Source organism: Ahaetulla prasina, chromosome 3, assembly GCF_028640845.1.
Source record: "Ahaetulla prasina isolate Xishuangbanna chromosome 3, ASM2864084v1, whole genome shotgun sequence".
NCBI classification, from domain to species: domain Eukaryota; kingdom Metazoa; phylum Chordata; class Lepidosauria; order Squamata; family Colubridae; genus Ahaetulla; species Ahaetulla prasina.
In genome coordinates this window covers 126,582,644-126,607,030 of record NC_080541.1, presented here as the reverse complement: position 1 = coordinate 126,607,030, position 24,387 = coordinate 126,582,644, and the positions used below count along the sequence as shown (strand labels likewise).

Here is a 24,387-nt window from a genome sequence, read left to right as displayed (position 1 = left end):
TTATTATCAGGGGATGTCTTATTTTAGAGGAAACAGGTTAACTGATGTGATTATTTCAGTCTGTTTTAGGATCTGATCAGTTAGGAATACTCTTATTTGGTAAAATAAATTTATAGTGATAATTTTACCTAAATGTTTTAGTGAACAAGGTTCTAATATGTTTATTTTGAACATGCATTAATGTTCAGAGATAATCTGATCCTCAAATGTTTAACCAAAATAACATAAAACTCAGCCATCTGCGGATGAATCAATCCCAATTTTCACAAATGGCTTATCTTTAGGTAGCACATTTTTCATGGTATATTGGTTAAACATTCAAGGGTTTGTTTATCCACAAATGGGCTTAGCCATGATTATATAAGGGATATACAGATAGTCCTGGAGAGGGTGGCACTGCCCCAGTTGGACCTGGTGCATAATCTGGGGGTCCTCTTGTACTCCCAGTTCTTGCGATAACATCAGGAGGTAGCAATGGCCAGGAGAGCCTTTGCACATCTTAGAGCTGTGCGCCAGTTGCACCCATTCCTACATTGAGAGTCTTTGCTCACACTCATGCCCTCGTGATCTCTCATCTGGATTGTTGCAATAAGTTCTACACGCTCTTGAAAAGCATTCAGAGGCTTCAAATAGTGGAGAATACAACTGCATAGGTAGTAAGGTAAAGGTTCCCCTGCACATGCATGCTAGTTGTTTCTGGCTCTAGGGGCATCTCCATTTCTAAGCCAAAGATCCAGCGCTGTCCAAAGACGTCTCTGTGGTCATGCGGCTGGCATGATTCAACAGCAAAGGCACATGGAGAGCAGTTAGCTTCCCGCCAAAGTGGTCCCTATTTTTCTACTTGCATATTTTATGTGCTTTCAAACTGCTAGGTTGGCAGAAGCTGGGACAAGTAATGGGAGCTCACCCCGTTACGTGGTGCTAGGGATTCGGACCACTGAACTGCCGACCTTCTCATCGACAAGCTCAGTGTTTTAGCCACTGAGCCATCGCGTCCCTGGACAGGTAGTAAATGATGTCAAATATTCAACACAGTAACTCCAGTATGCTTCCAGGTGTAATTCAAAGTGCTGGTTATCACCTTTAAAACCTTTCATGGCTTCAAGGTGGGTTACCTAAGGGACTGTCATCTCCCAGTCATTTCTACATGTCGATCTGGCAAACTGAGTGTACTATGGGTCCCATAAGCCAATGAATACCAGTTGTCAGGGACCAGGAGATATGCCTTCTCTATCGTAGCCCGCCTCTGAAATATTCTCCCTTCAGTGATCAGGAAGACCCAGACCTTGCTGGCCTTTTGTAAAGTCATGAAGACTTGGCTGTGTGCCCAGGCCTGAGTTAAGGGCCCCATTTCTTGGTTGTATTAATATCCATGGTTATAGTTCTACTTGGTGCCCTATATTTTTGTATTGTTTTAATTGTTTTAAATTTGTTTTTATATTTATGGTACCCAGTGTCATTTGTTGGGATGGATGGCTATAGAAATCAAATCAAACCAATCAAATGCATACTTTTAAAGCATTACTGTATATACTCATTCATAAGCCCATCCACTGATAAACTGAACCGAGATTTTGGGTGCATTTTGGCACTTAAAATTCTTAGCTTACTTACAGGTATTTACGGCATATGCTTTTTAAATCATTTACTCAGCAGATATCTCTAGCTATGTAAACATGCATACAAACAGGCTATTAGTTATTCTAAGGAAATACATTTAATTTTAAACATTCTAGGACTGCTAAAGAAGTTTGAGATCAGATACTCAATATCACAGGAGCTAGACTGATCATTCTGAACATTTTTTCTGGAAAGTGATAAGAATTTAGCCAGGTTTTGCAAAGATGACTAGATTTAAAATCTTGCAGAGACAATCTCCACAGATTATTTTTAAAGATAAAATAATTATTGTAATGCGTTAAGTACTCCTATTATACTGTAGGAAAAGTAAGTTATATGTAAAGCTATGTCAATATATATTAGTTATTTCACTGCAGACAAAAAAACAAACAAACTAGATGATACTAAGTTTATTCTTAGCTCCTTCCTAAGCCACCAATGAACTGACCTTCAGGCACAGCGGCTTCATGAATCAGAAGACCACTGGCTCTCAGGGACAAACAGCCACCCTTTCATTAATGACACCGATGTCAGTATGTTTCTCAGCCAGGCTTAAATTCAGCACTCAATTCATTTCCTCCACCTGGGGGGGAACAACGACACCAGAAATCAGTTTACAATAGAGTCCCATGTGATTGCTTAGTACAGCCTAAGCAGCAGCACATGTGTGAATAAGCAAAAATCTCTGGTGTCGCAGTTGCCACCCCATTCAGCACAGAACTTAAATTGAATTACTATTGAAGTCCTTTTCCTCATGGAAAACTGATTTTGTGCAACAGGGAAATGTATTTAGGTTTTTAAAAAATACCTTTATACTAGATTCCAATCATGAATTTACACATTCACCAACGTAATTATGTATGTAATTAAGTACCTATTCTGTTCCATTATGTGGAACAGAGAAATCTCCATGACTGTATTTCTACAAAACAATTCCCCCTATTTCATGAAATAAACTAATTACTAACTTAGTAATTAATACAATACTAATTAACTTTTTAAATATTTATTGCACAATCAATCTACTGGAGCCTTGAGCATATATGCTCTTCCTACCACCCCATGCACATAGGAAGAAATTCAAAGTACTAATTACCAGTTTTCAATTAACCAGTTTTTCATTAATCTGAATTTCTGTCAGTTTGAATTGTGATTGATGGGGGGGGGGCAAAAAACAGGACTGCACAAAAATGATTCACTTTGGTTTGTCAGAATCAAAAAACCACTAATTTAAAGTAAACAGACTTTGATTCTGGGTATAACAGAAAATTCTAGTTAATTGGGAAATATAAGACTACAATCTCTGACACCTGAAAGAGCAGAAAAGATGAAAAGAAGCATAAGAGCTTAAGGTTGTATCAAATCTAGATAAAAAAGCAACAAAATAAAGTTTGGGTGTGTTTAGTGGAATATGTGCCAATTTTGTAGCTTCGATGTAAGTTCTGAAGCTCAAAAAGTTCAGTGCTATTGAATTCTTGTATCTGAATGTTTAAATATTTCCAAATTAAGAAATTGATTTGTTTAAATGTACCATTTCAATGTACCACCCCCTTCACTTCCCCATATCTAGATTAACCCATTTCAACTACTGTCAGTTACTAGGAAAGACACTGAGTGTTTTGAGAAAAAAAATTCTCATTTTGCTTATTTTAAAAACCTCACATCATTACTTTAAAAAGAAAATGGGGGGAAAGGGATACAGTACTTGGCAGGACACATTAAACACTGCAATTCCATGAGAATTTGTCTTCTAAGAGCTTTTTATCCCAGACAAAATTACACAGGTTTGATATAACTGACAATACATTCATTATTATTCTTTTTATAACTATGCCAAATTATGCCTAAAAAACTGGGTACCTCATAATGTATTTATTTATTTAGATGTTTTTAACACAATTTTCTTCTTTAGAGATGCAAGAAATCCATCCAAGCCTTCCTGGGAGTAACAAATTCTACACCCTGGAATGCTCTTGGGAAAACAGCAAACAGACCGAGAAACATACTGTCATCCATGCCTCCATCTTCACCAAGTAAATATTAAATAAAGCTTGTACTTGGAAAAAAAACGTAACAGCAGAACTTCAAGAGCTATAGAGGAGAAAGTCTAAAATGGTAATTTTATGAAGAAATTAGGCAACTGCATTTTTCTGGGCAAACTGAGAATGGGAAAAGTCTCAGCTACTTCATTTCTGAATGTCAGACTGATGATAAACATAAAGCAACATTCTACTATTAATAAATACGATAATCCTGATAGTATACAACAACTGCACAAAGAATTATCTTTTATGGAAGCTGAAAGGGAAATGACATGAAGTATTTCAAATCAGAAATTGAATCTAACCTCTGAATTTACATATCAAACTACATCAGGCATCATCTATCATTTGTTGGAGTCAAACTAGGAAGGTATTAGCAGCTTTGGTAGCTTTTCCCCTCATTTCTTTTCCATTTTGAATATTGAATCCAAAGCTATGTACAGCTCTATTTACTTGTTCAGTATTCAGAGAGCTGTATTTCAATTTAGAAGTTATATATCATGTAAAAGCAAATGTTTAACTAGATTATTTTAGAGTAATGTTCATGAAAAAAAATACGATTGAGATACCAACGAAACCAAGACTAATTTATGACGTTATAAGAAAGTGAGTAGTTTCACTTTGGTTAATTTTGGATGTTTGAAAGACATGTAGGAACAGGAAGGAAAACTGAAGGCAGCGATAGAGGAAAGAGAATTATTTCTTTATCAGCCTATTATATATTTACTCAATAATATATTTACTACTACAGCTTTATTTAATATTGTAAGGAACTTTGCAATAGCAATTAGATGTCAAACACACTGCAAATATCAAGGCTTGACTGGCAAGCCACTTTATATTATAAACCTCTTCTGGGATTACATGAAGGTAACTGCATCTCCAAACAAATAGGGTTAAAATAAACATCAGGCATGTAAAACAAATGCAAATTTGAATTGCTTTGGTGTGCATATACTATCTTTCTACAAGTAATTTTTATATTTCTTACTCCTTTAAGAGCCTAGTACCATTCTGCCATGAGTTTTTATTCAAATTGTAATTCAGATTTTAAGAACAGGCATGGTACTGAATTTTTTCACACATCATCACGTTAGCAAACATTGTTCCCAGGATTTTCTGCTTTTCCAATTTAATAAGATACTGTATGACTATTATATACATTGTGAGACAGAACTAAGTACATTCTATAAATCTTACTACAGAACGATCGAAAAATATTTCCAAATTCAAGGAAAGAGGGCAAGAAATAATAACCATTGGTTACTTTATTTAAACCATTTAAATGAAACAGCCCATGCTTAATTACTCTGCTAAACCATTAAGGTATCTCCCTCTTTAGAGATGCAGAGCATATAACCAGCTATTAACAAGGAAAATGTTTTTCAATAACATCAACCTTATGGGGAAAAAAACTACCAAACCTGTTGTGATCAGGTCCCACTTGAGTGTATTTATATTCGCCTTGGATTTTCTCCTTTTGGAAAAACTGATTCAGACGGGCTTTAGCATTCTCCAAAGTCCAATTTCCATGAAGGCCAGCATTTAAATCAATTTCTTCTGACTCCAAAGTCTAGTAGCAAGAAACAAAACAATTAACTTTAGATTGCTACAAACACTACTCTTAATTTGATTACATGCTACTGGAAAAAAGGTCTTTTAACACTTTATTAAATTCTCTGATAACCACGTGGATTATTCCAGAAAATGTAAGATTTAATACTCCAAAAAGTTATGTTCTTACTTGGAGAACTGTGAACAGCAATAGGAACTCTTTGAATCTTATTTCCTAGAATGTACAGCATTATTGTATTATAATTCAGATACATTACTACAGATTTGGTTAGCAAAAGAATAACTAAACATTATAACCAAATAACTAAATATCTGTTAATCAAAGTAAAACAGTCAAAATGTTAGCATGATTATATATAGCATTATATATATATTTAACTATAGGATTATATCTGTGCTAAAAAGTATGTTAGTCTTGCATCATTATCTTGTTTTACTTAAATAAGAAAATGATAGATCTGTTGACAAACAAATCTTTATAATGAAAATTAAGCTTGGTTAATAAGTTTTTGAGAAAAAAACCTTACAGCCTGGACCTCCTGTTCTTCCTTCCGGGAATAATAATCGTTCAAGTTAGCGCCACGGTCCCACTGAGCTCCACCATAGCCAGAATTTCCAACTGCTGTTTCAGTATAAGTAGCATCAGCTACATACAGGAGGAAAAAACCATAGTTATCAAGAGCATTAACATCTGTGATGCAGATAGTTTTAATATAAATGTCTGAACGTCACAAATCCTGTCTTTGTCCTGCCTGAATAAACTTTATTTGAAACTCACAATACGCACCCTTATTAGTAAACAGAATAATGGACATTCACTTTCTGAGCAGCTTTCAAGATTGATTATAACATCAAATTCAACAGATGTGGGGACAGTGACAACTAGAATATCTTTGTTCATTTATCTTAATGACTCCTAATAAACAAGAACAAACTGTTGCTTAGGTCTGGGAAAAGAAAGAAGAGGGTTCATCCCCTCAATTTCCAATGTATTTAAAGTTGGGTTACTCTAACTTTTGAAATTACTTGCTTTAAGTGTGAAAGAATAAATGCCAAATATAAATAGATGTTTATTTTGATTTATTTCTGATTATAAATTCCAGCTTTTTCCTAATTCCAAGAACAGATATTTCAGGAATTTAGATTAGGAAAAAATAAAGGAAAAAATAATTATTTTGGCTTTTTCTACAAATTTTGTTTACCATACTTCCTGGTGTTTGGAGAGTTGTAAAGCAAGGTATAAACAACTTAAAAATAAAATGAATAAACCATAGAAATATCATATAAAATTAAACTAAAACCATCATCATTTCTTGCTAATTTTAATTTATTTGTCTCACTGTTTTAATCTTTTATACTATAGTTTTATGTATTATAAGATGCTCAGAATTGTGACAGTGAGATGGGTGCTAAATAAACTTAATAACAAAAGCAAAAAATGCTCAAGAATTGTGACAGTGAGATGGGTGGCAAATAAACTTAATAAACAAAAAATGCAGAATATTTGACATTTGAAACAAGTTTTGAAGAAAAACACAAGTTTTACAAATACCAAAAAATATTTTGCCAAGAATTCTGAGGTGAATCCAGATTAAGTATAAAAAAGCAAATAAATCAGTTAATTATGTTGGAACATTGTTGGATGGGACCAGGGGTGAAATCTAAAAATTTTCCCTACCAGTTCTGTGGGCGTGGCTTAATTGGTGGGCATGGCTTGGTGGTCAGATGACTGGGTGGGCGTAGCCAATAACAATAAATAATAAAAATAATAAATAAGGTATAAAAAACAATAAGAGGTACCAAAAACCAACTTTCACATTTTACACACACATAACACAACTGACTCACACACAATATAAAAGCAGCTGCACTTCACCCAAAATGGCCCCTGCAACAAGCAGGAACCCCACACTTCCACCCTTTACACACACACAATACAACTGACACACACACACACACACACTGCCACATACAGCTTTGTGAGATTTTGTGTGTTTGTGTAGTTAAGAGTGAAACACTACAGAAACACACCAAATCTCAGAAACCTGCACAAATATTTTATTTTATTATTTTAATTAATTTTTTTAGAACAGGGGTCTCCAACCTTAGGTTTGTGGACTTCAACTCCCAGACTTCCTCATTCAGCAAAGCAGGAAGTCAAAGCAAGCTTTTTTTTTTCTTCAGTAGCTGAAGAAAAAGCATGCCATTGCCGAAAGGAGCAGTAATTATAGGTGAGGAGGAGGAATTGGCTGGGCATTGGTGGGGGCTCTTGCAAGTGGGGGCTGTTAAAAAGTGAGTTTAAAAGCCTGTGAGGATCAGGAAACTCCTCTGGGATTGCCAGAGGAGGCTTTTAAAACCTCGGGGGGGGGTTTTTTCCCCCTTTGGCTAAAGAGGGTTTTTTTAAAAAAACTTTTAAAGGGTTTTGATGATCTCTGCTCAGCCCCATGATCATCAGAGGTTTTTTTTTTACTTTTAAAGGCATGTTTCGGCTGAAGAAAAACTTTTAAAAGTAACAACAACAAAAAACCCTCTGCTGATGGTGCGGCTCAGCAGAGGCGGGGGGGAGGGCAGGGATTTTTGCTACTAGTCCGCTGAACCAGCAGCCGTCATTGCTACCGGATTGGCCAAGCCGGTCCGAACCGGGAGCATTTCACCCCTGGATGGGACTGAACTTCCATTGCCTAATAAGGACCGTTTTAATTTGTTTGGTAATATACAATGTATTGATCATGCAGAGGTTGAATGACTTACCTGTTTCTGATTTGAGAGTCAAATGAGGGGGAGCTGGCCCTCCCAAAGGAGCATCTTGTCCGTCTCCAACATCTGCTCCAGAGCCACCTTCAGTAGGCGTACCCACTGCTCCTGTCTAAGCATGATCAAAAACTCTGTAAAATTGCAACCTGTACTCTTAAGAGTATATTTTCAAGCCAGACGCACCCTCAAGTAGAATTACTATATAACAGTCAGGTTTACTGCTACAAAACAAAGGTGCATGTACCACTGCATTTCTATGCATGATTGTGTTACAAATCTGTTGGTCCCCCCCGCACAAGATAAGACTGTACTCTTTAATTTGATTTTAAAAGGTTGACATTTTTAAATGTTTAAAATGTGCTTCATGAAATCTCAGGCCTCTAATCCTGAATGCACATATAATGGATAAATTCCACAGAATTTTAGACAAAAAAATCTGAATAAATGCCCCTCTCCCTCCCAATACTGTCTTCTCTTTTACTTTTCAAAATAAATTTTGTATAAATCAAAATATTCAGCATCTGAAATGAAGGATATAAAGCAAGTTCTATAGAATGATGTAAAAAAAGGAAAAAAAAGTGATTCCCAAATATTTTTTGGAAAAAAAGTTTCAAATACTGTTATTAATAAAAAATACCACTTCTCTTCCTTAGACAACAAAATATTGCAAAAAAACCACCCAAAACCATAAGCACCATACATGATAAAATATAACACATATTCTGCAGGTGATAATTTCACTCACTCCAAAAGCTGGAATTTCTTCACTTTTGATTTCATTCACTCGAACAAGATAATTAAGGAAGTCCCTTGCAGCATTGGTCTGAGCATCTTTCTTGTTGGTGGAATTGCCCATACCAATATAGTTGAAGCCTGTCACACGAACCTATTATAAATATAAATATATTGCTAAATAACTTCAGCAACATAACGCTTATAGTATAAAGTTCAGGACAAAATGCAATTAACATAGCTTTGCAAGTCTTCTTAAAGCAACCTTGGTCAAATAGCAAATCCTACAGCAGGATTTGTATTTGCAGCTCCCATGGTTTATTTGACGTAAAAAGTGCAATTCAAATGAGAGTAGTAGTAATATGTACTGTTGCTCTTACCCAGAAATAATTGCATGCGTGCCCAATTCACTCTATGATAATTTTTTTTGGATTAGTCAAATGATCAACACAGGTTCTGTTTTCCATTATAACCCAAGTTTCTACCTCTGCTTTCTTTCCAGCAAGCTCGTCATGACGCAAATATAAAAAATAAATCTTCCCTCTAAATTATTTTTTCTAAGTAACAGATGGTATATCATTTAAATGTTTTAGTAGTTGTTTTATTATATACTTTAGATATTTTTGTTTCATTTTGCAAGCCACCTTAAGGTCCAACCTGGAGGAGCAATGGGATTTCAATTAAGTAATAAGGGCATAATTTATGTAAGTAAAATCATTTTTAGCATTATTAATTTAACTAAGAAAGCTAAATACATGCTTAAGTCTCCCGGAAATACAAGAATCAAACAACCTGGACTGGCTTGTATCTAAATAAATATATTTCGGTTGTAAGCCTTGCTCCCTTTATTTCTGGCTAAGCCATATATTGTAGTTTCTCTATGCAATATAAATTTAGAAAATGTAGATAAATCTTTGTGAAGGGAGCTGGTAAATAATTATTCTGGGCAGTCATTAAATGCTCACCTCACACACAAATTTCTGCCTGTTCTTGTTGCCCACAGCACGGATCTCATAAGCAATGGTGATTTTTCGCTTGCCACACCAAGCATATAGGAAATTCTTCACATCCCCCATGGCAGAAGCAGCCTGAGATAGGCAGAACCTATGGAGTAAAAGTAGAAAGCATTAGATGGCCAATGTATTTGTACAGAGACAAGCCTCTGCACAAATGGAATAAACAATAACTGGTGACAGGACAAATTCAGGAGTTGTAGTTGAAAATAATTAGTTGTGTATTCTCTCACATGCATACACATTCAATTCCAAGTAAAGGTAAATACAGGAAATCATAGACTCCTGGTTCTTATATGTATTATTTATTAATCATTTACCTGTTAACAAATTTACAAATTTCTCTACCACTTTCACTTTTATATCAGAAATAATTTTAGAAAGGAACAATAAAAAAGCCTTACAGTTAGGACATATTACCCATTCGACAAGCCCATTTCCCACCGTTTTTGTTAGCTGCTATTTCATCTACTAGGAAAGGGGCCTTGCAATCTCAGGAAAATAGTATTTTCCTATTCGAGTTAAAATACTCCTTTATTCCCTTTATTTGCTTAACTCAAATCTTGAGCTCAATCGAATGGAGATGCGGACCTTGTAGTGAAATCCCTTCTAGGTAGGCTTATTCTTCTGTTAACGCAGCAAGCGAGGTTTGTTAAGCCTCAGATGGATTAACTGACCTCTTCCGACCTAACTTCCGAGATGCTGAACCACCCAAAGCGGTATGACAGCACCACGTCCAATGCAAGTTGTAGCCTAACGCATTTGAAGAGTGGCAGCTGCTGTTATTCCCACCTCTGTGGAAAAAGGGCTGCGTTTCCCTCTCACCCAAGCAGCTCTACTGCGCATGCTCTTCGCCGCTAGCCCTTTCCCTCCGCACATGCGGATTCGGGCCGCGCTTGTCGCGTCTGCGCACTCCTTCCCTAAATTTTATGGTTTACATCCGGAAACCCACGGGCCCATTGCGCAAAAATACATATGCATAAGTTGTTGTTGTGTTTTAAATAGACACAACATAACCTGGTCTGGTTTGATCCTGAAAACTTGGTCTCGAGTAAGGCGAGGCAGGGCGGACGGTCGATCGCTCCACTCAGGCCCCTCTCGCAGTCTCCCGTTCTCAGCACATCCTCAAGATGGCGGCGGACTTACGCTTGCGCAGAGCTAAACTGCACGACTAACGGTCTAGTTTCGAAGAATGTCTCTGCGGGAGCGCGATGAATACAGCGCCTCCAGTGGGAAGACGTAGAATTGCAAGGTATATAGGGGAACGGCGTGTACAGGCTTTCCGAATGGGAATTGTGTAATGTGTTCGTTCGTGGAAATTACATAAAAATAAAAAGGATTAGAAAAAGCTTATAGAACTTGTCTTTGTGGTAATGAACAGATGATAGATAACATGCTAAGAGGTCATCATAGAAACGTATTGATAATACTGTACTCTTGAACTGGGGTGCATAAGAGCACAAACGTGCCTACCGTTCCTGTCCTATTATTCCCTTTCATTGTATCTAATTGTTATAATTATTGCATACTTATGCTCATATGTATGCTTATATATTATATAGTTGTTACATGTCAATGCTTATATATACTGTTATGACAAAACAAACAAACAAACAAACTCATTTGTCTTAGCAAACACAATTCTTGGGGCACCTTAAACGAATAACAGTAAAGCCTTATGGGTCAAAGACTATGTTAAGTTCTGGAAGTAACGAGGCTGGAGACCAGGGTAGTGACAACAGCTCTTTAATATAGGGTGAACCCAGCAACAGGCTGGGGGAAAAACCTCTCCTTTTATACAGTTCTGCTGGAGGCTTCGACCAATCAGCAACGTGCTGATTTCCCGCTCAAATATTTAAAGGTACAAACATGAATACTGTAATGTATTACTGTAAGTTTTGGCGGGAGTTTTAGGCGGGAAATATCTCGTCTCTGATTGGATGCAGCCTCAGGCTGAAGTGTATATAAGGAGAGGTTTTTCTCCAGAGTTTTGCTGGGTCACACTATATTAAAGAGCTGTTGTCACTAACCTGGTCTCCTGCCTCGTCAATACCCAAACATAACATTGGCGACGAGGATGGGATTTTGAGGCAGAGCACCAGAACAGAGCTGAACTCACTACGAGACTCAAACCCAGCAAGGTGACGGCGAATGCAGCGATGACCGGCTACACGCCACCCACTCCGCTTGGCCCTGCCCAGGAGACATGGGGAATATATATGACCCGTTTGAAAGTTTCCTGGAGGCCAACGAGCTACAGGGAGTCTCCGACAACCGCAAACGGGCTTACTTCATAAGCCACTGTGGGTCCGCAGTCATCGCCGTCGCAGAAGCCCTAGCGGAGCCAACACCGCTACACTCCGTATCGTGGCAGACCCTTCAGACCCTCCTGAAGAATCACTACGCACCAGCCCCGCCCAAATACGTTCGACGGTACGAGTTTGGGGAGCGCAGGCAACAAGAAGGCGAGTCTATCAGCGACTACATGGCAGCCCTGAGACAAGCCTCCAAGCATTGCGAGTACCGCGATCTGGACGAAGAGCTGCTGGAACAACTTATACGGGGGGTCAGAGACATCCGTTTGAGGAGACGGTTACAGCCAAGAGCAACCTGACATTGGCAAACGCCCTGGACGAAGCCAGAGCCCATGAGATGTCCAACCATGCAGCAGACACCTTACAAAAGCGACTCACGCCGATGGCGGGCGCAAAGCCGAGCACAGTCCACCACGAAGAAACCTATCGTGAGTCAACCAGCGAAGAGGAGGAAGAAGTCCACTACACCGGAAAATCGACAAGGGAAGACCCGGAGGAATGCGGAAGTTGCGGGGGGCGACATCAGCGCCAAAGATGTAAGTTCAGGGACGCCATTTGCCGGCGGTGTGAAAGGAAGGGCACCTGGCTCAAGTCTGCGAGCACCTTCCCTCCGAAAATTCAAATCGCCAATCAGAGCGGCTCTGAGTCAGAGATGCAAACCCCACATTCCCGAAATTTCAAACCAGCCAATCAGAGCGAGATCGGCGAGGCGACCAGCGATTGGCCAGGAAAGAAAGAGCGAAGTCAAACCGAATGACTGTTACCATAGACCACGCAGCTACCCGCATCGAAGAAAAGATCTTCACAAACCCGACGATTGAAGGCGTACCGTGCCGACTGGAAGTAGACACAGGATCAGCTATCTCAATCATGTCCTGGGACACTTTTGTGAAAGCCTTGCCACACATCGCAAAGCGCAAGCTACAGAAACAACGGCCCGGTGCAGGATTACCAGGGCAACCGCATCCCTGTTCGAGGGACAACGACCGTCGAGGTCAAGTACGGGACATACGAAAAGACCCTGCCCATCACGTTAGTCGAAGGAACCTTGCCAAGCTTGCTGGGGCTAGACTGGTTCCGGCGTTGGGAATGGGGTGACTGGCGTCCACGGACGGATGCAACCTGCAAAACACCCTAATGGAGGAATTCGCAGACGATTCGAGGACCGTTTAGGCAAGTACAAGGGACCCCTATCTCCTTCAATTTAGACCCCAAATAGCTCCCATTAGGTTAAAGGCAAGGAGGGTTCCTTTTGCACTCAAACCTAAGATTGACAAAGAGTTAGATAAATTAGTCAGCCAGGGGATACTAGTGCCAGTTGACCATGCCAAATGGGAGACGCCAATCGTCACCCCTGTAAAACCAGACGGGTCCATAAGAATTTGCGCTGATTACAAGGCTACCTTGAACAAAGCATTGCAAAAGAGCGCCTACCCAGTTCCAGTAGTGCAACACTTATTGCACTCACTAGGGCACGGACAAGTTTTCGCCAAATTAGACTTGGCACAAGCGTACCAGCAGCTACCCGTAGATGCTAGCACAGCTGAAGCCCAGACCATTGTAACGCACCGAGGTGCCTTTAAATGCACTCGGTTACAGTTTCGGGTGAGTGGCCCCTGGGCTATTCCAAAATCTGATGGAACGACTCCTACAGGGGCTACCAGGAGTCGTGCCCTATTTCGATGACGTGTTGGTATCGGGGAAGAATTTGGAAGAACTGGGGGAGCGGCTGAGGAAAGTTTTGGCCATTTTCCGGTCAGCCGGCCTGACAGTTAAAGCAAAAAAATGCCAGGTGGGGGTCGAGTCAGTGGAATTTTTGGGATATAGGATAGATAAGAATGGAATTCACCCCACCGAGAGTAAGGTCAAAGCGATAAAGAGAGCCCCAGCACCCAAAAACAAGACAGAGCTTCAGGCTTTCCTGGGTCTGGTAAACTTTTATGCTGGATTTTAAAAACAAGCAACCGTTGCTGAACCGTTGCACAAGTTGTTAGGAAAAACGCTGTTTGGTCTTGGGAAAGACAGAAAACAGAGCATTTGAGGCAGTCAAAACTTGCTATCAAGCGATAGCCTGTTAGTCAGTACAGTACCAGGCTGCCGTTAGTACTGGTCTGCGATGCATCCCCCTATGGAGTAGGAGCTGTACTTAGCCACAGACTCCCAAACGGCACTGAAGCCCCTATAGCGTTCTATTCACGAACGATGTCCCCGGCTGAAAGAAATTACAGCCAACTAGATAGGGAGGCTCTCGCAATAGTGTCAGGCGTGAAGAAATTTCACGAATACGTTTTTGGGCGAGACTTTGAAATTGTCATGGATCACAGACCGCTATTGGGGTTACTGGCTGGCGACCGCCCAACGCCAGTAGCACTCTCACCTAGACTGACCAGATGGACTATTTTCTGGCCGCCTACTCCTACAAACTACAACATCGGCCTGGAAAGGAGTTGGGGCATGCAGGACGCACTGAGCAGATGCCCATTGCCAGGAAATCGAGGACCCCACCCGGCGCACCCGTTCTACTAATTGACTCTTTGGACTCTGGCCCAGCCACATCTCAGGAAGTGGCTCGGCCTCATACCGGGACGTTGTATTAAGAACTGTGATTGGATGGGTTCAAGGGATGGCCGCTCGGGACGTTTTAAGAGTTTGTAAAGAAAAAGGGAATTGTCTGTACAAGGGGTGCCTGCTCTGGGGGATAGGGTAGTGGTCCAGAAAACTAAGGAAAAAGTCCTGGAACTCCTGCATGAGGGTCACCCAGGAATTGTGAGGATGAAGGGTTAGCGAGGAGCTATGTCTGGTGGCCCCTAATGGACAGGGAAATCAGTGACAGGGTTGGCGATGCCAAGTCTGTCAGGAATCCAGACCACTACCTCCCACGGCCCCAGTGTTGGAGTGGGAGAAACCCCAAGGCCCTTGGTCCCGCATACATATTGATTTTGCCGCCCCTTCCACGGCCAAACATTTCTAATTGTGGTAGATGCATTCTCCAAATGGCTGGAGATCATTCTAATGAAATCCACAACCGCGGGAGCTGTCATTTCGGCACTAAAACACCTTTTCGCCACACACGGGCTACCGGACACCATCGTGTCCGATAACGGTCCACAGTTCACCGCAGCGCTATTTGAAGGGTACCTGGCCGAAGAGGGCATCCGACATGCCCTCTCAGCGCCGTTCCACCCTGCGTCGAACGGCCTTGCTGAACGATTTGTTCGGAGTGCGAAAGAGGCGCTGTCACGAAGTAGCCCCGGGGATTGGCAGTCACAAATCGACGCATTCCTAACTGTCCAACATAGGACCCCCTGTGTAGCCACTGGCCGCAGCCCAGCCGAGCTGCTAATGGGGCGAAAGCTAAGATGCCCACTAGACCGGCTGCACCCAAGCTACATACAAGACGGGTTCAGAACTAAACCGGAGAAACTCAGAGAAATAGCCATAGGAGACACAGTATGGGCTCGGAATTACAGCGCCGGCCCTAGCTGGAGGAGGGAGAATCATAGACCAAACGGGCCCCAAATCTTATCTAGTGGAGCTAGGCGATGGCAGAATCTGGGGCGCCACATAGATCAATTAAGAAATAGAGTGAGCGATAAGGCAGAATTAGGCGAGACCAGCCCTGACTATGATTTAATTAAACCCACAGCTGACTGGAGACGAGAACAAACAGAAATCTTAAGCAGATTACCAAACAGAGACTTATCTGAGTCAGGGGAGGTCTAGCAACATCCACCTGTCCCTCTAGAGGACTGCAGGCCCGAGCCGGAATAATCCAGGGCCGGATGGCGGGAGGAGGAGCTCAGAGGAACGAAAAGTCCTCCGCACGCTCGACTCAACTCCAGAAAGTGAACTGCGCGAGGTCCGGGAGAGTCAGGAGACGCCCCACGTACCTGCAGGACTACGTAGAGAAGTAGTATGCAAATAGGGGCAAAGTGCCTTCTGGGAGGGAAGGAGTGTAATGTATTACTGTAAGTTTTGGCGGGAGTTTTAGGCGGGAAATATCTCGTCTCTGATTGGATGCAGCCTCAGGCTGAAGTGTATATAAGGAGAGGTTTTTCTCCAGAGTTTTGCTGGGTCACACTATATTAAAGAGCTGTTGTCACTAACCTGGTCTCCTGCCTCGTCAATACCCAAACATAACAAATACATAACACTCCTCCCCTCCCAGAAAACACTTTGCCTCTATTTACATTTTATTTACATATCCTTATTTGACGTAGTCACGCAAATAACCTGGGCGTCTCCTAGTTCTTTCAGACCTGCGCGGTTCAGTTCTGGGTGGTGTTTTGAGCTGGTCGGAGGGGCTGTTTTCTCCTCCCAGCTCTTTCTCTGGGCCAACGGGCCCCGGATTATTGGCAGACTCTTTTTCTTGGCCATCCGGCCTTGGATTACTTTTGTAATTTTCCCTGCTGTTTCCCTCGGGAGCCTGATGGCGTCGCTGGAACTCTGGGACCTCAGCTAAGTCTTGCGCCTCCCCCGGGTCATTGTCAGCTGTGAATTCAAATGGGTATTGGTCATGATCTGTTTCCTTTGGTTCGGTTTGATCAGTTATTCGTTTCCTGATCTGATCTATGTGGCGCCTCCACACTCGGTTGTCTTGTAGTTCTACCACATACGATTTTGGGCCGGTTGTCTTTATGATTTGTCCTGCTAGCCAACTAGGGCCGTCCCCATAGTTTCGGGCCCACACCCGGTCGCCTATGCCCATTTCCCTTGTTTTTTCTAGTTCCCCCTTGTAACCCTCTGGTGTGTAATGGGGATTCAAACGGTCAAGTGGGCACCGGAGTTTCCGTCCCATCAACAATTCGGCTGGGCTTCTGCCTGTAGCCGTGCTTGGGGTTCTGTGCTGAACGGCCAGAAAGAAATCTATCTTTGTTTGCCAGTCACCTGGCTTGAGCCTGGACAATGCCTCCTTAGCGCTCCGGACGGAACACTCTGCAAGGCCATTCGACGCAGGGTGGAAAGGCGCAGAGAGGGCATGTCGGATGCCCTCCTCTGCCAGGTATTCTTCAAACTGGGCTGCCGTGAATTGCGGCCCATTGTCGGACACCAGAGTGTCCGGCAACCCGTGAGTTGCGAATAGGTGGCGCAGGGCTGCGATTACTGCTTCGGCCGTAGTGGATTTCATGAGTATGATCTCCAACCATTTAGAGAATGCATCAACAACCACTAGGAACGTTTGGCCATGGAAAGGGCCAGCAAAATCAATGTGGATTCTTGACCAGGGCCCTTGGGGCTTTTCCCATTCCCTGACTGGGGCCGTTGGGGGTAGAGGTCTGGACTCTTGGCAAGCCTGGCATTTCCCTACCCTCTCAGCAATCTCTGCGTCCATGAGTGGCCACCACACATAGCTTCTAGCTAACCCCTTCATCCTTACGATCCCTGGGTGACCCTCGTGGAGGAGGTCCAATACCTTTCCCCTTAATTTATCAGGAATTATTACACGATCACCCCATAACAGGCACCCCCCTTGAGCCGAGAGCTCATCGCGTTTTTTAACAAATTCTTTGAACCGTTCGCCCGGCGCAGCGGGCCACCCTCTCTGTACCCAACCGGTACAGTCCTTAACACAATGTCGGTATGATGCCGAGCCACTTCCTTAGATGTGACTGGGCCAGAGTCAAGAGTCAATAAGCAGGATGGGCGTCCCGGAGTGGGGTCTTGATTGCCCCTGGTAGTGGGCATCGGCTTAAGCGTCTGCATGCCCCACTTCTTTTCCTGGTCGATGCTGCAGCTTATGCGAATAAGCGGCTAAGAATATAGTCCATCGGGTCAGGCGTGGCGAAAGTGCCACAGGCGTTGGTGATCGCCAGCCAGTATCCCTAGTAGCGGTCTGTGGTCAGTCACGATTTCAAAATCCCGCCCAAAGACATATTCGTGGAATTTTTAACCCCTGACACAATGGCTAGTGCTTCTTTATCTAATTGGCTGTAGTTCTCTCTGGGGAGGACATCGTTCTAGAGTAAAAGCTATAGGGGCTTCTGTGCCGTTTGAAGTCTATGGCTGAGTACAGCCCCCACCCCATAAGGGAGGCATATAAACCAGCACTAGGGGTAATGAGTTGTGATATTGGATGAGCAGGCTATCACTTGAGAGCAGGTTCTTTACTGCTTCAAAAGCCCTATTTTCCGACTTTCCCCAAGACCAAACAGTATTTTTCCTAAGAGCCTATGCAGCGGTTCCATAGCAGTTGCTTTGTTCTTTAAAAGACCGCGTAAAAATTCACCAATCCAGGAATGCCTGCAGCTCTGCTTTGTTTTTGGGCGCTGGAGCCTTCCTAATTGCCTTAACCTTGCTCTCAGTAGGGTGAATTCCTTTCTTGTCTATCCGGTAGCCCAAGAAATCGTGATTCGACCCCTATCTGGCATTTGTTTGCCTTGACTTTTAATCCGGCTGTCCGGAAAATGCCCAAAACCTTTCTTAACGCTCCCCAATTCCTCCATGTTTTCCCTGAAATTAGGACATCATCAGTAGGGAACTACCCTGGGAGCCCCTGCAGTAGTCGTTCCATTAGGTTTTGGAACAGCCCTGGTGCCACACTGACCCCAAATTGCAATCGGGTGCACTTGAAGGCCCCCTGTGCGTTACAATCGTTTGGGCTTGCTGCGGGCGTCTACGGGCAGTTGTTGGTAGGCTTGGGCCAAGTCTAACTTTGCAAAGACTTGCCCTTGCCCCAAAGAGTGCAATAAGTGTTGCACCACGGAACCGGTAAGCGCTTTTCTGTAAGGCTTTGTTAAGCGTCGCCTTGTAGTCAGCGCAAATTCTAATTGACCCGTCCGGTTTATTGGGGTGACGATTGGCGTCTCCCACTTTGCGTGATCGACTGGCACCAAAATCCCTGATTTATGAGCTTATCAGCTCCTTATCAATTTTGGTTTTAGGGCAAAGGACTCTCCTCGCCTTAAGCCTAATGGGGGCTACCTGGGGTCTAAGTTGAAGGAAATAGGGGTCCCCTTGTACTTGCCCAGGCAGTCCTTGAAGACATCTTGAACTCGTTAAAGAGAATGTCTTTCAGGTTACAGTCACTTCTGTAGATGCCAGTCACTCCCATGCCCAGGGCACGAAACCAGTCTAGTCCCAACAGACTGGGCAGAGTCCTTCGACGATCGTGATGGGCAGGGTCTTCTTGTGTGGACCGTACTCGACTCGGACGGAGGTGGTCCCTCGAACAGGGATGCGATTCCCTGGTAGTCGTGGACTCGTGGCCGTTGTGCTTGCAGGTGGCGCGACGGACGGCAGCGACTTCGCCAAAGTGTCCCAGGACATGATGGTGATCGCTGATCCCGTGTCTACTTCGAGCCGGCACCGTACTCCCTCTATTTTGGTTTGGTGAAGATCTTCTTCTCCACTGGTGAGCCGCCTATGACCACAGTTGTTTGGTTGGAATCCGCGCCTTTTTTGTTTGAGCCAATCGCGGGTCGCCTTGCCGGTTTCGCGCTCTGATTTGCCGAGTTGAATTTTCGGCGGGAAGGTTGGGCGCTCGACAAACTTGAGCTAGGTGCCCTTTCTTCCCACACACCGCATGTCGCGCCCTTAAACTTGCAGCGTTGCCGCTGGTGTTGACCACCGCAGCTTCCACATTCGTCTCTGTCCCCTTTGTCGCGTTTCTCGGTTCGGCAGACCCCTTCCTCATCTTCACCGTCGGATTCGGTCTGAACCTCCTCCTGGTGCACCGGGGTTGCCTTCGCGCTCGCCTTTGGTGGGACAGGCTTCTGCAGTGCCTCCGCCGCTTGGGTGGACATTTCATGTGCTCTGGCTTCATCCAGAGCGGTGGCGGCGTTAGGTTGCTCTTTGCTAGCAGCCGTCGCCAAGCGGATGTCTTTGACGCCTCGGATGAGTTGCTCGAGGAGCACCTCGTCAGGTCGCGTATCCGCAGTCCTTGGGCGCTTTTCTTAAGGCGGCCATGTAGTCACCGATGGTTTCGCTCCATCTGCCTTCGCTCTCCGAATTCAAACCGCCGCACGTATTTGGACGGCGTTGGTGCAGTGGTTTTAGTAAAGTCTGTAGAGTTGGCCATGACACCGACTGCAACGGTGTTGGCTCTGCCAGGGCTTCGCGATATCGATGACCTCCGGACCACAGTGGCTTAAGAAATAAGCCCTTTTCGGTTATCTGGAACTCCTTGCAGTTCGTTGGCTTCTAGAAAAGCTTTCAAACGGGTCATATCGTTCCCATTTCTCTTTGCGGGTCAAATGGAATAAACAATAACTGGTGACAGGACAAATTCAGGAGTTGTAGTTGAAAATAATTAGTTGTGTATTCTCTCACATGCATACACATTCAATTCCAAGTAAAGGTAAACACAGGAAATCATAGACTCCTGGTTCTTATATGTATTATTTATTAATCATTTACCTGTTAACAAATTTACAAATTTCTCTACCACTTTCACTTTTATATCAGAAATAATTTTAGAAAGGAACAATAAAAAAGCCTTACAGTTAGGACATATTACCCATTCGACAAGCCCATTTCCCACCGTTTTTGTTAGCTGCTATTTCATCTACTAGGAAAGGGGCCTTGCAATCTCAGGAAAATAGTATTTTCCTATTCGAGTTAAAATACTCCTTTATTCCCTTTCATTGTATCTAATTGTTATAATTATTGCATACTTATGCTCATATGTCAATGCTTATATATACTGTTATGACAAAACAAACAAACAAACAAACTCATTTGTCTTAGCAAACACAATTCTTGGGGCACCTTAAACGAATAACAGTAAAGCCTTATGGGTCAAAGACTATTCCACAGGTTCATGAAGTAATTGCTTCATTCATGATTGTAGGTTGGGGAGTAGGAACCATAGAGGTACAGTAGCTTAAATTGTAATGAAAACGGGGTGCAGGCTTAGCATATAAATTTGCATGTACTGTATATAAAAGCAGTATAGTGATTGTTTTACCTGGCAACATAAAATCCTCCTGTTGAATTAATTAACTCCTTCCTTTGCCCAAGCCCAGATATAATTATTGCATACTTATGCTCATATGTATGCTTATATATACTGTTATGACAAAACAAACAAACTCATTTGTCTTAGCAAACACAATTCTTGGGGCACCTTAAACGAATAACAGTAAAGCCTTATGGGTCAAAGACTATTCCACAGGTTCATGAAGTAATTGCTTCATTCATGATTGTAGGTTGGGGAGTAGGAACCATAGAGGTACAGTAGCTTAAATTATAATGAAAACGGGGTGCAGGCTTAGCATATAAATTTGCATGTACTGTATATAAAAGCAGTATAGTGATTGTTTTACCTGGCAACATAAAATCCTCCTGTTGAATTAATTAGCTCCTTCAAGGGTATAGAATACTATTAACTTTGCCCAAGCCCAGATATAATTATTGGTTTTATTCACCTATGTATTAGAGCCCTTGTGGAGATTTCTCCTCGTAAGAGATTATTATTCAAATCTGCAGTAGACTCATTTCAAGTGCATTTAAAACTTCGCCCAGAATTTTCTTTATGTTCATTTATTCTGTATACTGTAGGAATTTAGCACCCACCCCCCTCCTAGAAGAATGAAATATTTTAGAAAATATTTAAAAGGCAGAATATATTTCCCTGGATGAGAAATGGAGAAACATGTTTTAAAGACAAAGCAGCTCCCTGCAACTTCCTGCCACCCCCCACCTTTGTCAATGGGTCAGAGACAGAAACTCACTCCCCCCCACCTTTGTCAATGGGCCATTAAAGCCTCAGCTAAGCTCACTCATTTCCCCCCCACCTTTGTCAACCATCATCTGCATCATAATAGAACCCATCTAGAACAGAAACTCACCACATGGCACCTGGGAAGATTACATCAGCCAGCAAGGCTAGCTAAGACCCCCACCCCCTGGGAGTTTGACAACCAATCAGGATACTCTTCCTGTGCCCCAGAAAGTTCAAAGCTCAGAAAAAGCATAAAGCCAGGGAGCACACAGGACCTCAGCCCTTTTCTGTTCAGGAACTCAAGCCATGTGATCCTGACCACCATTAAACCATCTTTCCAAGCAGCCTCCATGTTTCCAGTGTCTTTGTCCCCACTTGGAACTGAACCCAGATGGATATTTCTTCCAACAATACATAACAAAGTACTCTCTTAAACATTTTGAAAGTCATCCAGGTCAGCGGTCACCAACCGGTGGTCCATGGACCACTGGTGGTCCGTGAGAAAATGTGGGTGGTCCGCAGAAAAATTATTTGCATTTTTTTATATTGCACTAAATCAGGGGTCCCCAAACTACAGCCCCTATGTGCAATGAACATTTGTGTTGCTGCAGAGAGTCTTCCGTTTCGGGGTCTTTTTGTGGGGGTCGGAGGGGGGCAGAAATTCCAACTCAGGATCTGCTTCAGCCTCCTGGTGTGGGGCTTTGGGTGAAGGCTGGAGGGAAGTGCCGTTGGTGGCGAAGAGCTGGAGGGCTTCGTTCCAGTGGGACTGCCTCATGGCCTGGAACTGGCTGACCATCTCAGCCCACTGAGCTTCAAGGCGCCCTCTGCTTGGAAAGGTCTTCCCTCTGCTTGGAAAGCCTATGCTCCTAGTCCTCAGTGGGATTGTTGTGACCCAGGTTCCTGGACTCGGACTCCAGGAGGAGAATGATTCAGAGAGTGAGGAGGAGGAGCTGGCAAGGCCTGCTTCCCCTGGACCCTCTCCCTCCCTGGCACTGACCCAGGAGGAAGAGGAGGGCTGGCAAGGCCTGATTCCCCCGGGCCTTCTTCTGATTTGGGAACGCCCCAAGAACAATCTTGGCTCGATGTGAGACTACGCAGACGTGACCGGCGCGCGCAGCGGAGGAAGCTTTGGGACCGGCTCAGGGAATGATGAGTCACGGAGCGACACCCACAGCAGATAAAGGCAAGAGGCGGAGCTTCTTGGCTTTTTGTGTTGGACAAAGAAGTGAATTTGTGCGGGCAAACTGTTTCATGGAAGGAAGAATCTGTTCGCGAGTGACTCTTGCTTTATAATTTTCTAGTTATCTTTAGAGATTTTGGCAGGCGCGTGGGGAGACGTGGCTAGAACATCTCTGTGCCAGAAGGAATCCAGCCAAGTGTAAATAAACTTAAAGAAGGCCTTTGACTGACTTTTTGTTGGGAGTATTGGGAGGAGGAAACAGAACAGGGGTTCTTCTGTTGAGCCTCCTCGGTCAGATCCAATTTGAACTGAGCCAGCTGTTTTGCCAACTCTTTCTCCTGGTGGCTGCTTAGCTCCAAAACCTGCTTCCTGTTGGGGCCCTAAAGAGCCCGGGCGGGCAGGCAAGGAGTTGGCCATGCCCATCCAGTCACATGATGACCTAGCCACGGCCACCCAGCCGGTCATTAGGCAGATCATATTAGTGGTCCACGGGATTTAAAAGTATGAATTTAGTGGTCCCTGAGGTCCAAAAGGTAGGTGACCCCTGATCCAGGTCACGATTGTCCCAAAGGTGCTTTTTTCAAGAGGCAACTTGACTTTGTTTTTCTTTGAAGATGTTTCACTTCTCATCCAAGAAGCTTCTTCAGCTCCGTCTGGATAGTGGGGAATGGAAGGATTTACAATATATTCCTTGCAGAGAGCCTGGTCATTTGCATTCCTTTAGAGCAGAGGTATCACTGAGGTGCACATCAGGGTTGTTTTGGCTGGGATGGGCGTGGCCAGCTCGACATCACTTGTGTTGGTTGGGCACTTGTGGTGGCCTGGGGGGGATCCATGGTCTCCAGTGGAGGAAGATGAGACCAGAACCTTATTCTCCAGAGGAGCCTCGCCGTCCCTCTCAGGCTATGTGGATCCCCGAACAGTAATGCAGGCTGTCCAGAGCCCTAAGCAGCGGAAGGCAAGTGGCCAGCCTGACTGTCAAGCTCCCAGGGCCCTGGGACCCCACAACCCAGCCCAGCCCTGCTTCCCCAAGGGGGTGCCCGGCTGCACTTACCGCCTCGAGGTTGCTGCTGTTCTCATTCTCCTTGGCCATGTTGCTCATGGTGTGTGCAGGAGGGCAAAGTGTGTGGGTCAGAGGGAGACCCATTCCCTCTCCATGGAAGGAGATTTGGCTTTGTAACCAGAGCATCCTCAGAGATAGGATGGGAGACCACCAGAAGAGGTCAGGAGGAGGAGACAAGGGATGGAGAAAAGGCAAAAGGGCTGCTGGTGGCCAAGCGCTAAGGCAGGACTTAATTCTTTCCTTAGTTTTCTTCTTTTTCCTTCCCTCTTCAATCTCCTTTCTTCTTACTTCCCCTTTCCTTCTTTTTCCTTCCTTGCTCTCTTCCCATCTTTTTCTTTTTCTTTGTCTTTCCTCTTTCCCTTTCTCCTTTCCTATCCCTTCTTGGATGCTCAAATGCAAAAGGGGAAACATTCCTGCTTTTGTTTTGTTTTG

At 43.5% G+C, this 24,387-nt stretch overlaps 1 protein-coding gene across 5 annotated transcripts in view; it reads right to left on the bottom strand.

Annotated features, from left to right (window-relative positions):
* Nucleotides 1–10,897, bottom strand: part of DHX9 (DExH-box helicase 9) — a 37,778-nt gene extending 26,881 nt beyond the window's left edge. Inside the window, exons 1-6 of one of the 5 annotated variants that reach the window (XM_058178257.1) lie at nt 10,754–10,897; nt 9,689–9,827; nt 8,737–8,877; nt 7,989–8,103; nt 5,765–5,883; nt 5,087–5,235 (exon numbers count right to left, since the gene is read on the bottom strand). In XM_058178257.1, the coding sequence (XP_058034240.1) occupies nt 5,087–5,235; nt 5,765–5,883; nt 7,989–8,103; nt 8,737–8,877; nt 9,689–9,799 (635 nt within the window). In that variant the 5' untranslated portion in view covers nt 9,800–9,827; nt 10,754–10,897. The other 4 variants (XM_058178259.1, XM_058178258.1, XM_058178260.1 and 1 more) reach the window with 4 other exon arrangements.
* Nucleotides 10,898–24,387: the final 13,490 nt, after the last annotated feature.